A 15,526-nucleotide genomic window follows, 5' to 3' on the forward strand; every position below is an offset into this window, starting at 1 on the left:
TGGAGACATGCTTAAACATTACATTGATCAAAATTCTTAACTCTTTCAAAGCTGTTTATCTTTATAATGTTGTTCTTATTGTATAAATTGTTCCTTGGTTCTTTAAAAAAAAAAAGTTTCTAACATCCAATCTCCTGTACCTGATCTTGAAATTGCATATGTTGCCATAAACCCTTGGTCAGTAATTGCTGAATATCTTATAGGAGAAGCACTTGGTACATTGGTTTTGAACAGGCTAAAATTTGGATCACTACTTCTTGTGGTAAAAGGTCTTGTTGATCACAAAAGAAAAAAACCCAGCTTAAGACGTTGACCATTGCTACAGCTGTTGGCTGTGTGGTTTTTGGAAAAGAAAGACTGACCCTGAACCTTGAAGACAGTCATTATTCTAGAAAAGATGGAGAAATTTTTATGATAAAGGGTGATGTCATGTTTTTGAAATGCAAAAATAAAAGAATCCTAAAGTGAAAAGTAGATTTAAGAAATAATTGTTAGAGATTACAAGTAGTGACTATAAAAAAGAAAAGTTAAATGAACAGCTGATAAACTTTCTGATAAAACAGATGTAATAAAGGTAAATAAAACAAATGATGTATCAGTTAATGAAAAGAAAGATTGTCAAAGGATATGAACAGATAATTTTCAGATGATGAAATTGAAACTATATCCACTCATATGAAAGAGTGTTCCAAATCACTACTGATCAGAGAAATGAAAATTAAGACAACTCTGAGATACCACTACACACCTGTCAGATTGGCTAAGATGACAGGAACAAATAATGATAAATGTTGGAGGGGATGTGGGAAAACTGGGACATTGATGCATTGTTGGTGGAGTTGTGAAAGAATCCAACCATTATGGAGAGCAACTTGGAATTATGCCCCAAAAGTTATCAAAATGTGCATACCCTTTGACCCAGCAGTGCTACTACTGGACTTATATCCCAAGGAAATACTAAGGAAGGGAAAGGGACCTGTATGTGCCAAAATGTTTGTGGCAGCTCTTTTTGTAGTGGCTAGAAACTGGAAAATGAATGGATGTCCATCAATTGGAGAATAGTTGGGTAAACTATGGTATATGAATTTGATGGAATATTATTGCTCTGTAAGAAATGACCAGCAGGATGAATACAGAGAGGCTTGGAGAGACTTAAATCAACTGATGCTGAGTGAAATGAGCAGAACTAGGAGATCATTATACACTTCAACAATGATACTGTATGAGGATGTATTCTGATGGAAGAGCCAATCAACATAGAGAAGAGCCAATCCAATTCCAAATGATGAATGATGGACAGAATTATCTACACCCAGAGAAGAAAACACTGGGAAATGAGTGTAAACTGTTTGCATTTTTTGTTTTTCTCCCAAGGTTATTTTTACCTTCCGAATCCAATTCTTTCTTTGCAACAACAACAAAATTCGGTTCTGCACATATATATTGTACCTAGGATATACTATAAGATATTTAATATGTATGAGAATGCCTGCCATCTAGGGGAGGAGTTGGAGGGAAGGAGGGGAAAATTCGGAACAGTAAGGAGTACAAGGGATAAAGTTGTAAAAAATTACCTATGCATATGTACTGTCAAAAAATGTCATAATTATAAAATTAATAAAAGAAAGAAAGGAAGGAAGGAAGGAAGGAAGGAAGGAAGGAAGGAAGGAAGGAAGGAAGGAAGGAAGGAAGGAAGGAAGGAAGGAAGGAAGGAAGAAAGAAAGAAAGAAAGAAAGAAAGAAAGAAAGAAAGAAAAAGAAAGATTGAATTACTGATGAACTAAATGCCATACAGGGTAGTACTGAAGACAGAGCTCTAAGAGTTGGCAGTACCTGGTTTCAGTACATTCCAGCCTGAGAATCATTAACTCATAAAACACCCCTCAGAACAAAACAAAACAACAAAAAACTGACATTGAAATAACTTACAAAATACTAAAAATGACTGCTGTTCTCATTACTCAGCTGGTAAAGCTCCTCAGTGTCAGACATGGTGGCACACACTCTGTAGTTCTTGCTAGTGAGAGGGGAAGCCTGATGAAATGTATGAGTTTGGGGAAGTTGGAGAGGTTGAGCTACAATAGGGTTAAAGCTGCCTGAGTGACTACATTAAATCTGGAACCAATATAGTAAGTCCTGGGGTTAGGGAGATCACTAAACTCCCTAAGGAAGGGTGAACCCAGAAATGGGACATGTCAAAGTTCCTGCTAATTAACAGTAGGGTATGAACTGGGAGAAATAGGAAGATCTAATCTCAAAAAAAAAAAAAAAGGTCGTCAGAGATCACTTATGATGCCATGCTTGGAAATTATGTGAATATGGTTGAAAAAGGAGTAAGCTGCAAGATTTGTACAGCCTCTCTGTTAAGTTGAAGTTGAATTCATTGAAATTCCTCAAGATGAGAAGGAACCTGACAGGGGGGATGGGTGGAAGCATGGGAGGTAACATGTTCTAATTTTCTGGAATAGTCTTCCACTATTAGAAACTATGATGCAAGTAAAAAACAGTATTTGTCTCTAACTTCAGAGAAGTCAGTTGGAGAAAGTGAGTTAAATAAAGGTTGATGTTTAAGAAAATCATATAAAATCATCAATTACTGGGTTCAGGTGATAAAATACATCATGGTTTGCTAAGGTTATCTTTAACCAAGCTTGAAGATAATTTATTCTGAATTGTGAGTGAATAAAAAACCCACAAAAACATTTTTACATTCCTGAACAAAACAAAACAATTTGAGTTACACAAAAGTAGCATGAAGTACCCTGGGAAGTTGTGAGTTTTCCCTCACCAAAGGCTTGAAGTAAAGCTTAGATAACCACTGGTTGGTGATGAAGTAAGGGGACTGCCATTAAAATATGAGTTGGAATAGATAGCCTTCAAATTATCTTTCACTTAATATTCTATGATTTTTGTGGAGAATATAGACATTTTAGCGATTGAGTATAAGGCAATAAGGCTTAGAATAAGTAAACTATCACTTGGGCTGAATGGGAAAGGGGGAAGGGGAAGGGAAGAAGCTATTCCAAAGCTTCTCCAAATTCCTTTGGCCTTCAATAGTACTCTTACTCAAAATATTTTTTTCTTTTTTTTTTTTTAATTAATTTTATAATTATAAAATTTTTGACAGCATATATGCATGAGTAAATTTTTTTTATAACATTATCCCTTGTATTCATTTTTCCAAATTTTCCCCTCCCTACCTCTACTCCCTCCCCTAGATGACAGGCAATCCCATACATTTTACATGTGTTACAGTATAACCTAGATATAATATATGTGTGTAAATCCAATTTTCTTGTTGCACGTTAAGAATTGGATTCTGAAGGTATAAGTAACCTGGGTAGATAGACTTATTCAAAATATTTTTTTTTTAAATTCATTTTTCCAAATTATCCTCTCCCTCCCTCCACTCCCTCCCCCCGATGACAGGTAATCCCATACATTTTACATGTGTTACAATATAACCTAGATACAATATATGTGTGTAAATACCATTTTCTTGTTGCACATTAAGTATTAGCTTCTGAAGGTACATGCAACCTGGGCAGACAGATATTAGTGCTAACAATTTACATTCACTTCCCAGTGTTCCTTCTCTGGGTGTAGTTATTTCTGTCCATCATTGATCAACTGGAAGTGAGTTGGTTTTTCTTTATGTTGAAGATTTCCACCTCCATCAGAATACATCCTCATACAGTATTGTTGTTAAAGTGTACAGTGATCTTCTGGTTCTGTTCTTTTCACTCAGCATCAGTTGATTTAAGTCTCTCCAGGCCTCTCTGTATTGCTCCTGCTGGTCATTTCTTACAGAGCAATAATATTCCATAACCTTCATATACCATAATTTACCCAACCATTCTCCAATTGATGGACATCCATTCAACTTCCAGTTTCTGGCCACTACAAAAAGAGCTGCCACAAACATTTTGGCACATACAGGTCCCTTTCCGCTCTTTAGTATTTCTTTGGGATATAATCCCAATAGCAGCAATGCTGGGTCAAAGGGTTATTCAAAATATTTAAAGCAAAATATTTTGCTTCTATCTCCCTCAGAAGAATGAGACATCTAAACTTAGTTATCTCAGCTCCTCTCTTCTATTCACTAAATTCTCAGCATCATCACTCATTCTATTCTCTCAGGTGGTAGAAGATGAACTATCCTTCCTTCTCTTTTAGGTTAATCCTTTTAAACTTTCTCTGTAATATCACTATATCCTCTTTCCTCAAGGTTATGCTCTAGTAATATAGCCTTTTTATACTCTATTCTTTGGTAATATTATTCTCTTTCACAATTTCAAATACCACCTCTCCTATGTGGATAACTCCTGAATTAGTATCTTCATATCAGATCTTTTTTCTAAACTCTAGACCCAAATTTCTACCTGTAAAGGGCTAGAACTGAGCAATGCACTTGGATAATGAAGCACGTGAGACTAATTGCCAATTGCACGTGAGAATAAAGACGTTTAGTGATCCTGACTTCAGCTGATTTCTGGAAGACAGAGTTCCAGCATCTACCTACTTAGACAGTTTTTAGTTGGGTATCCCTTTGCCATCTCAAACTCATAAATACAGAACCAAGTTTATATCAAAATTTCTGTCAATGCACCACCACTCACCAGTCTTCTATGCTGGAAGTCTTGGCATCTGTCATTCAATTCAACAAATATTTTTATGTTTGATTCTTTCTTTTCCCTCACCTATTATATCTAATCAGTTATCAAACTCTGTTGAATCTACCTTTCCAACAGCTTTCTGTTATGGTCCAGAACTCTAAACTTGAAACAAAGGATTCTTACAAGGTACTAAGTTAGTGGAATTGATAGAGACTATAGTTATCTAATTCAGCATGGTTCAATATGATTGATTTAATCAAAACTTGAAACAAGATACTAAGTGGAATTGAGGAGACAGTGGTTAAATCTAGTTTCCCAGTGATATAATGATTGGTGTGTACTCAGTGTACAGCATATAAGCAAGAAGCTCTCAGGGACAGAAAGGACAAGGTAAGACAGATTCATTCCATCTTCCACCTTTGTTGTGACTGGAGATTGAAGCACAAACTCTTAGAAGTTGGGGAGATTCAGAAGCCAGAGAAGACAGACCGGAGCTCAAACTCTTGGAACCAAGGCCAGACTGAAAGGCTTTCCAGAAAGCTGCCCAGACCCAGGAAGGAGATAATAAAGGATCTAAACTATAAGAAAGCTAATTGGGCCCCAAGAAAGGAGGCAAGACTTAGAAAGAGACAATAAAGGATTTGGACCTTAATCCTTGTCTGTACTTGTGGTGATTACTAAACTGAAAGGAAGACTGCCTCCAGAGACCCCCAAGAAAACCTCAACAGAGAATATTACATTTTAGAGAAGAATATTACAGCTTTCATCCTGTGTTCAACTAATCTCAATGCTAACATCCTAGTATAAGGCCTTTTTTGCCACTTGCCACTACTCCAATAGCTTTCTAGCAAATCTTACTACTTTCATTGTCTTCTCCTCTCTTCCGATATATCCATTTCCTCATCAGATTTTAAGCTTAATAAGGGCAGAGGTTTTGGCTTAGTCTAAACAAGTTCTTTCTTTCAGCATGACATAAGTGTTCTGCACAAAGCAGAAATTATTCAGAAGAGATGAGGAGAGTCCAGAATCATCTAGTAGAGACTATAAAAACTAACGTAATTCACCCTAAAAATGAATTAAAAACAGGAAAATTGATATGTTTGCCAAAAAATATCAAAAAGAAACAATTGTAGGGATAGGGGTGAATATAAAAATGAAATGGGAATAGTCTTTAAAGGAGGATTCCATAATTTTGTGCGTGGAATGTATATGGTAGCAGAATCCAAACAGGAGTAAGAACATGACCAAAAGAGCCTTTTTGTTTGGAAAGTATGATGGTTCACAGCTCATCACAGTGCCTTTTGCTATGATTATATCCCACCCTTGTAAATTGACGGGGTACATTTAACAAAATGACAACTTCAAAACAAGCAAATCCACAATGGCCAATTATTTCAGATTTTTTAGACAGATAAATTGAGATTTATTCAAATAAAGGACCTAAGTGTTTGTGTTCTCTATTGCAAATGTATTTGTTGCACATCAAGGATTTGAAGACATTTTCAAAGAAGCAGAAAAAAACCTTTTTTGATCAAGAGGCCAAGACTGAATCAATCAAAAAGACAGTTGCAAGATTCATAAATGTAAATCAGTGTTTTATGCCTAACTGTAAGCAAAAGTCAAGCCAAAAGCAAGAAATAAAACCACAGAATGCCTTGCAAAGAATGTATTGCATTTACACATGTGATTTAAAAAGAAATTAGAATATAACTGTTAAAGGAAAATTGTTAAGCTTTTACCTCACAACAATAATGCAGAGATGGATGGATGATTATTCTTTGAAATGAAAAATATGCTATAGGGAAAATCTCAAATTCTGCCAATTCCTGCCCCTCATTGTGTCACAGGCAATTGTGTTCCATAGCCTATGACTACTCCCCCAGTTAGCATACTCCTGGAAAACTAGAAACCTGCAAATTAGCCGATGTAGCCTCCCAGTGTTATTCTTCCTGCCCTTTCTACCCCCACACTCACCGCTCAGCAGCCTTGGTGGGAACAGATTATAGGTGCTGTAGATGTCATTGGAGAACTGCAACTGGAGTTCAGGACTCCCCAGCAGGAGCTGAGCCACCTGGTCCACTTGGAAGGGAGTCTTCTCCAGAATGACCACTGCATCCTCCCCTTCTCCATCCCCAGAAGTCTCATTTACCTGTGAAAGGAAGAATCAGAGAAGCTCAGAGCACTCATTAAAGCTGGGATAACCAGCACCTTCTGACTTCACAGGATCCTTCTGGCCTCTGTGAACTCTCCCGTCACTTAGAAACTTGTTCAATCTCCCACATCAGTGAGTACTGAAACTAGATTTAGAATTTAAGTGTCCCCACAATTAGATTAAACCAGGGGTTCTCAAACTAGGGGCCGGGGGGGGGGGGGGGGGGGGGGGGGGAGGGGGGGGCCCTGAGGACGTTTATGCAGCCTGCTGGGTTATGGCAAATGGGCTGAGGGGGGGAGACAGCGTGTGTTTTTGTTTTTACTAGAGTCCGGCCTCCCAGCAGTCTGAGGGACAGTGAGCTGGCCCCTGGATTAAAGGGCTCTTTGGTGACTCTCCTCAGTAGGGATTTCAGACTGAAGACCTGAGATACGCCAAAGCCACAGAAGCCCAAGCGTACTGACTGCAAGGCTTGCCATGGAGAGCAGCCGGTACTACAAGGCCGCAGAGCCGTGACATTCGGACTAAGGCACCTTCTTTGCTATTACTAACAATTACCAACTAAAATGACTAATGATTATAATTTCTCAAGCACTGTCTCCCTGCTGAGCTCCTTAAAATTAGAAACTGTTTCAATTTTTTACCTTAGATCTTTTAGCATCTGAAACATTGTGTCCAGTGACTTCTCAGCTCCCTTTTGTGTGAGGTCCTCTTATATTTATTAATACAATTACTAGTTATAATTTTATTAACAATAAAAGTCAGCGAGGTGACAGTGACAGCGGCTGGATCTGGAGGCAGGGAGACAAGCTTAAATCTTGCCTCAGACACTTATTAGGAGCATGACCTTGGCAAGCCAATCAGCTAACCTCTCTGAACCTGTTTCCTCATCTAGAAGGGGACATTAACAGCAGCTACCTCCCACTGTTACAGTGGGACTCAAAGGAGCACTTCCGCAAACCTCAAACAGCTAAATAACATGGAGGCTATTATTATTATTAAAAACATTTGTTCTGCCTCCCATATTAAAAAGGTAGGAGATGCTCCCGGGGGGCACGTTTCCCACACAATTAGGATTTCCTTAGTGATAATAATAATTATTATTAACTATTATTAAAATACCTTAAAGTCAACTCTCAAAGCAACTCTGCAAGGGAGGTAGCACAAGGATCATCCCTATTTTGCAGGTTAATTCGATAAATATTTATTAAACTCTGGGGAACACGAAAGGAAGAAAATGACAGTCCCTGCCCGCAAGAAGCTTGTGAGAAAACTGCTGGAGCGCGGTGAGCCTGCTGGACTCAGTATACCCATTTATAAAATGGGGTAAGAGAGCCCCTTCTAGGGTTTTGTGACGATCAAATGCGATAAGGATTATAAAGAGCTAGGCACACAGCAGGCACTATAAACGCCAACTGTTATCGCTTACTATTAGTATTATTTATTATAATTGCTTTGCGTTGTAGAAGAAATTAAAGAGTCAAGAGCAGCGTCCGCCAGGAACATCTCCCGGGGACTAAATCTGAGTGACCAACCGAATGAAAGAATACATCTTGCTCAGGGTTCTCTGTCTAAAGCTGAGTAAATGCAATAACTTGCCCTCTTCCAGTCCCAGTTGGTACATCTTGTCTCCCTTTTTCAATACTTGGTACATGCTGTCTCCCTTTTCCAATACTTGGTACATTCTGTCTCCCTTATTCAATGATGGTACATTCCCCGCAACCTAAGCGTGGACAACTTGGTGCAGGCCCTTCCGCCTCACTCCCCCGAACAGCGGGATGAATGGTACCTTCCCATGGAGGAAAATGATTTTATCCCGCGAGGACTCTTTGAGCACTTTCTGCACTCGGAAGCCGGAGAAAGGAAAACGGGTGGAGGCAGTGGTTCCGTTTCCAACGGCCTCTTTATCTCCTCCTGGTCCAGGAACCAGGTCGGATTCCTCCTTCTTTTCTTCCTCCTCGCGTTTTCTCTTGCCGGGTTGAACAGATGGATCCTCCATGCTGCCTCCTTTTGTGGTGTGCGCATGCGCTGCAAGAAATGGCGCCTTTAGCCTCTTCGCGGTTTCATGTGGAGTTCCTGAAACGGCTCTTGGACTACAATTCCCAGCATTCCGCGGGTTCTAAATCCTCTATCTCCGAGTCCGGCAGTACCCATAAACGTGATCTACCAATGTGCCGTGCATTAAGGGCTGGGGGTTGAATTTAGGAATTGATGTTCAATCGTTGCTCCCGTTACACTCAGAAAATCCTTTTTTCCCACAATTGTGTGTAAAAACAAATTTTAACATTTATTGTTTTGGTTTTATTTTGATAATTTTTTTTTATTTTCAAAATACATGCAAAGATAGTCTTCAACATTCACCCTTGCAAAATCTTTTTTTTTTTTTTTTTTTTTTTTTAACTGAGGCAATTGGGGTTAAGTGACTTGCCCAGGGTCACACAGATAGGAAGTGTTAAGTGTTTGAGATCACATTTGAACTCCCGTCCTTCTGACTTTAGGGCTGGTGCTCTATCCATTGCGCCACCTAGCTGCCCCCTTGCAAAATGTTAACGTTAATTTTTAAAAATTTTGAGTACCAAATTCTTTCACTTCCCTGAGAAAATAAGCAATTTAATCTAGGTGATACATGTGCAATTCCTGCAAATAACATTTCTAAATCTATCATTACATACAGACCTCCCTCCACCCCCGCAAAAACAAACAAACAAAAAAAAAACACCAAAAAAAATGGTGAAAAAGAGTGTGCTTTGATCTGTATTCAGACTCCATTGGTTCTTTCATGGAGGTGTATATTATTTTTCATCATGAATCCTTTGAAATTTTCTTGGATCATAGTATTGCTGAAAATAAGTAAGTTGTTCACAACGGATCATCATACAAGGTTGCTCTTGCTGTGTACAATATTCTGATTTTGCTCATTACCCTGATTCCATTATTTTGTCTAACCATTCCCCTACTGATTTATCCATCAGTTTCCAATTCTTCGCTGCTACAAAAAGATCTGCTACAAATATTTTGTACAAGTAGGTCTTTTCCCCTTTTATTTGCTTTTTCATCTCTTTAAGATACAGATCTAGAAATATTATAATTGGATCAAAAAGTATGTATAATTTTGTAGCCCTTTGGGTGTAGTTCTAAATTGTTCTCCAGAATGGTTGTATCAGTTCACAGTCCTACCAACAGGGCCTAAGTGTCCCAGTTTTGCAACATTTATCATTTTCTTTTCTGTCATATTAGCTAACCTAAGAGGTATAGGGTAGTATCTCAGAGTTGTTTTAATTTGCATTTCAGTAGTGATTTAGAGCATATTTTCATTTGACTATCCACAGCTTTTCATTTCTTCATATGAAAATTTCCTGTTCCATTCCTTTTGATGAGACAGGCCCCTGAACAAAACCCCTGAATTTTGCCCCAGAAATGTGTTCTCAGCCATTATCATCAGCCAAAGGAACACTTCTTTCCCAGATAAAGCCATGACTATCTACCATGGCTGTCTTGGAGGTCACAGAGAACCACATTCTTTCCCCATCCTTGCCCTGTATCTGTATCATCTACATTCCTGTTCCTATGCATCAAAAGCTCTGGGAAAGTGCCAAAATTTTCTTATATAAGCTGCCCCTATGCTTTTCTCTCTCCTCCCCCAGACCTGTTAGACTCCCTTGCTAGACCTCTGCTAGGCTCTGCTATACCCACACACCAACACATTTCTTCAGGACTAGTCACTATATTTTTATGTAAATAAAGCTGATGGCTGAGAAAATCTCAGAATTCTGTGTCAACTTCTAACCATATTACTTTGACCATTTATCAATTGGGGATTAACTTTTATTCTTATAAATTTGACTCACCTTTCTAAATTTTGAGAAATGAAGCTTTTATTGAAGATAAAAATTTTTAAAAATTTTTTCCTAGCTTTCTGCTTTCCTTCTAATCTTGGCTGCTTTGATTTCGTTTGTGCAAAACCTTTTGAATTTAATATAATCAAAATTACCCATTTTACATTTCACAATACTTTCTCTCTCTTGTTTTGGTCATAAATTCTTCCCTTATTCAGAGATTTGGCATGCTTTCCTAATTGGCTTATGGCATCACCCTTTATGGATAAATCATGTACTCATTTTGGCCTTATGTTGTATATGTTGTAAGATGTTGGGCTATATCTAGTTTGTGCCAAAGTGCTTTGCAAACTTTAAAGAATTATTTATATACACACACACACACACACACACACACACACACACACATATATATTCTCAATAGTATTTTATTTTTCCAATTCATGTAAAGAAGTTTTCAACATTCATTTTTGTAAGACTTTGTTCCAGATTTTTCTCCCTCCCTCAATTGCCCCTTCCCCAAGACAGCAAGCAATCAGATATGTTAAACATATGCAATCCTTTTAAACATATTTCCATATTTGTCATGTTGTACAAGAAAAATCAAACAAAAAGGGAAAAACCATGAAAAAGAAAAAGAAAATAAATAAACAAAAAAAGGTGAAATACTATGCTTCAATCCACGTACAGTCTCCATAGTTCTCTCTCTGGAAGAAGATGGCCTTTTCCATCCCAAATCTATTGGAATTATCTTGAATCATTGCATTGCTGAGAAGAGCCAAGTCCATTACAGTTGATCATCACATCTGATACTATGTACAATGTTCTCCGGTTCTGCTCTCATTTCACTCAGCATCAGTTCATGTTAGTCTTTCCAAGCTTTTCTGAAATCAGCTTGTGCATCATCTCTTATAGAACAATGATATTCTATTATATTCATATATTATAACTTATTTAGTTATTGCTCAACTGATGGGCATTCTCTCAATTTCCAGTAAAAAATTATATATTAACCATAAAGGGAATACTGCCTAGAAATAGAATGATGAATTTAGGGAAATAGCTTCTTGGCTGGAATATTCTGCGTATGTATAAAGGTAAATAATATGAAATAGATATGGAAAGATAAGTTGGATTGTGATTTTGGAATATTTTGAATATCAAGGTAAGATATTGGTATTTTTTTCCTAGAGGCAACAGGGAACCACTGAAGATTTTTGATCTGTGCCTCAGGATGATTACTGCACTGGGGAGGGAGGGAAGTTAGGGGAAGGGCTGAAGAGAGAGATGAAATGTTAAATTTTGAAGGCTGGAGTTCAGCAGAGAAACTAAGTCAGGGCATATTAATTTGGAATTCATCTCCTGTTATCCTCAACTCATCACTCTTACCTCCCATATTCAATCTGTGTCCAAGTCTGTTAATTTCATCTTTGCAGCCTCTCTTAAAAAACATCCCTTCCCTCTTCTGACCCTGCCACCATTCTGGTGCTTGCTTGCTTGCTTTCATTCCCTCATACCTGTACTGTTGTAATGGCCTGCTGGTGGCCTCTCCACTCCAATTCATCCTCCATTAAGCACCAAAGTAATTTTCCTAAAGCACTGGTCTGATCATGTCACATGCATCCCCTGGAATAAACAACTTCTGATGTCTCCCTTTTCATCTACAAGATGAAATACAAAATACTTTGGTTTTTGAAGACTTTCATGATGTAGCCCACTCCTATCTTTCTAGTCTTCTTATATCTTATTGCCCACTCTTCTGGCCTTCTATATATTCTTCTTCCCGTGGGGTTAAGTGACTTGCCCAGGGTCACACAGCTAGGAAGTGTTAAGTGTCTGAGACCAGATTTGAACTCGGGTCCTTCTGAATTCAGGGCTGGTGCTCTATCCACTGCACCACCTAGCTGACCCCCTCTATGTATTCTTTGACCCAGACACACTGACTTTCTTTCTGGGTATATTAATGGGTATATTTGACTCTATGTCTTAGCTCTGGGCATTTTCTCTGTTCCTCATACCTAACACATAGTAGTTTCATAACAAATGTTTCTTGATTGACTGATTAGAGATATTTGAACCTATGGAAGCTGATGAGATCATCAAAAGGCTATTATATAACATATAGAGGGAAGCCATAAGTTAGAATAAGAAACATGCTATGAGATGTAATCAGGTATGGAGACCCATACTGGGCAGTAGAGGCGGCAGAGAAATTAGGCATTCCATGTAGGCTGTAATTTCTGTAGGACCCAGCCAATAGGGAATCCAAGGCATGAACCATGGCCAAACCAAAGGGAAATACAACCAGGGTTGGGGACTCACACTCATATTGGGGGATTAGGCACTCTGAACAGGTTGTAGCCTCTATGTACCTAGTCAATGGAGAATCAGGAGAGGGACTTGTGTTTTGGGGGCAGAATGTAAAAAAGGCATGTTTTATTGATTTAAAGCATTCCATTTTCCAGAAACCAGTCTGTAAGATTATGAATAAGAATCCTTTCCTGGCTTTATCAGCAGGTCGGTAGAGCTCTTGATAAGATGTTTGTTTCTTACAGAGAAGCAGAAGAGAGAACTCAAGCTACATAGCTACCACTGGAGGTATAGTGGATAGGGTGCTGGGACATCATCTTGAGTTTAAATCTGACCTCAAATGCTTACTGGCTGTGGGACTGGTTTCCTTAGTTTTCTCATTTATACAATTAACTGGAGAAGGACATGGCATACCACTCCACTACCTTTGCGGAGAAAGTCCCAGTGGGGTCATGAAGAGCACATGAAAATGACTGGACAACAAGGTGAAAGTTCAGTGGTAACATTTTTAGGAAAACAGGTATTTGAGGACAGGAAGGCTTGATGCAAACTACTCCCCCAAGAGCTAGGTGGAACATTAGGCATCATCTTGTCAGACTTCTCATTTTGCATAAAAGGTGAAGCCGGTAGGGGAGAGCATAGAAAATCATAGCCATTCAACACTAGGCTAAACCTAATCTAGAGTGGAGTAAAATGAATCCCAGATCTCATAGACACTTGAACAATCAGAAATGGAAGAGAGACCTTAGAGAGCACCTTGATTATCTTCATCTTATAAGAGAAATCAGAGACCCAGAGTAAGTGTGAGAACAGGACTAAGAGAAATAATTATTAATAATGAATGATTTGGTGAGATCTAGAGTTCTTCCTTTTTTCTAAAGTCCTCATTTTAAGACTCAGTCTCTGAAGGACATTGCTGATAATGTGATTGAATTATCTTTGTCCTCAGTCTATTTCAGATACCACCCAGGTGGGAAAGTCTATTAATTTTATACTGGTATGGGTGGGGATAAATTTTTAGATTAGATTGCCCAAGCTGTGCAATTTAGAAGGAAATGACATAATCAATGTTATATTTCCCTAACCACTCATTAGAATAGGTCCATCTCTCATTGTAATGCTCATTTTGAATTCAATCAGAATTGATTGCCATCTTCTGGAACACCCACTCTTCCAAGGGCATATAAATCTGAGCCAATTGCCATGATTCATCTTTGGCAATTGAGAATATCACTGACCCATTTTCTTGGTAATATGCTAGCATTATTAATAAAATGATTAATTACCCAGAAAGTTTGCCTCTTGAACTTTTTAAATGTCACAGGACCTAAAACCTAGCACTCCTGAATCTCAGGCCAGAGCTATTTCAGCCACAGTTTTCACATTTTGTTCTCCATAATCAGGCAAAACAAATTCCCACATTGGCCATGTCCAAAAAAGGGAATGTCTCATTCTGCACCTTGAGTCTGTCCTTGCTACCAGGTAAGTAAAAGAAGGAGGGTTTCTCTGGAATTAGGCTGAGTTGCTGCATTAGTCAGAGTTCTTAAGTCCTTCCAAAATTATCTATATTTACAATGTTATTGCTGGGATATGGGATAAATTGAGTGAAGGAAGACTCTTTCATAAGGATATGGCTTCCAACTTATGCCCTAATTATAACTTGAAACAGATTTTGCAATACCAAGTTAAGCTATAGTTAAAAAGTTACAGGTGTTCAATTGTTTTGAATGAACATTCCCCTTCAGTTTCCCATCACCTCTTAATTAGCATTAAATATTTCTTTTAAAGGCAATTTATTCTTTCTTTTCTGGGATAGATTTCCATGATTAGAGTATAAGCCAGGACTCCCCCATACAATGGGAGAAAAGGTCATTAGGAGGGAAGAGGTCAATGGGGCTTCTGTTCTATTCAATCTTGTGTTTTGCAGTTTTGTACTTCTTTACTGACAAATGCCTTGTCATATGGGAGTTGCCCTTTCTCTTGAGATTGTAATAAACCTCTTTTTGCTTTTCTTACTCTGAGAATCTGTGATTGTTTTTGAGGTCATTACTGTCCCACACACTACTGTATAAATTATTCTGCTGGTCCTACTCAATTCACTCTGTAACAGTTTATACATGTCCCTCCAGGTTCCTCTCAAATTGTCATCATGTTTAAAGTACAATGATATCCCATTGCATTTATATGCTCTAATTGGTTCCTGATGAGAAACTTAGTTTCTGATTGTTTGCCACCACAAAAATAGCTGCTATAAATCTTTTTTATTTCATTTTTAAAATTTTTTTTTATTTTACTTTTTTTTTTTTTTTTTTTGGAGGCTGGGGTTAAGTGACTTGCCCAGGGTCACACAGCTAGAAAGTGTTAAGTGTCTGAGACCAGATTTGAACTCGTGTCCTCCTGAATTCAGGGCTGGTGCTCTATCCACTGCTCCATCTAGCTGCCCCTATAAATCTTTTTGTATATATAGATTCTTTTCCTCTTTCTTCAATCTCTTAGAGCAATATGATTAGTAGTGATATCATTGGGCCAAGGGGCAAAGCTACAAATTTCTTTTTAGAATGACTGCACCATTTCTCCGTTCCACAATGCATATACTCCAATAATGGAGATAAACAG

The 15,526-nt window shown here is 38.1% G+C and overlaps 1 protein-coding gene across 2 annotated transcripts in view; it reads right to left on the bottom strand.

Annotated features, from left to right (window-relative positions):
• Positions 1-8,790, bottom strand: part of DCPS (decapping enzyme, scavenger) — a 47,439-nt gene extending 38,649 nt beyond the window's left edge. Inside the window, exons 1-2 of one of the 2 annotated variants that reach the window (XR_012488352.1) lie at positions 8,554-8,784; positions 6,590-6,764 (exon numbers count right to left, since the gene is read on the bottom strand). Coding sequence is in view for 1 of the 2 variants with exons in the window: in XM_074303841.1 (XP_074159942.1) it covers positions 6,590-6,764; positions 8,554-8,763 (385 nt within the window). In the remaining variant the exon portion in view is untranslated. Of the gene's footprint in view, positions 1-6,589; positions 6,765-8,553 lie in introns of both variants that reach the window. The other variant, XM_074303841.1, reaches the window with a different exon arrangement.
• Between the last annotated feature and the right edge of the window lie 6,736 nt (positions 8,791-15,526).

The sequence above is a fragment of the Sminthopsis crassicaudata genome, chromosome 3 (genome assembly GCF_048593235.1).
Source record: "Sminthopsis crassicaudata isolate SCR6 chromosome 3, ASM4859323v1, whole genome shotgun sequence".
NCBI classification, from domain to species: domain Eukaryota; kingdom Metazoa; phylum Chordata; class Mammalia; order Dasyuromorphia; family Dasyuridae; genus Sminthopsis; species Sminthopsis crassicaudata.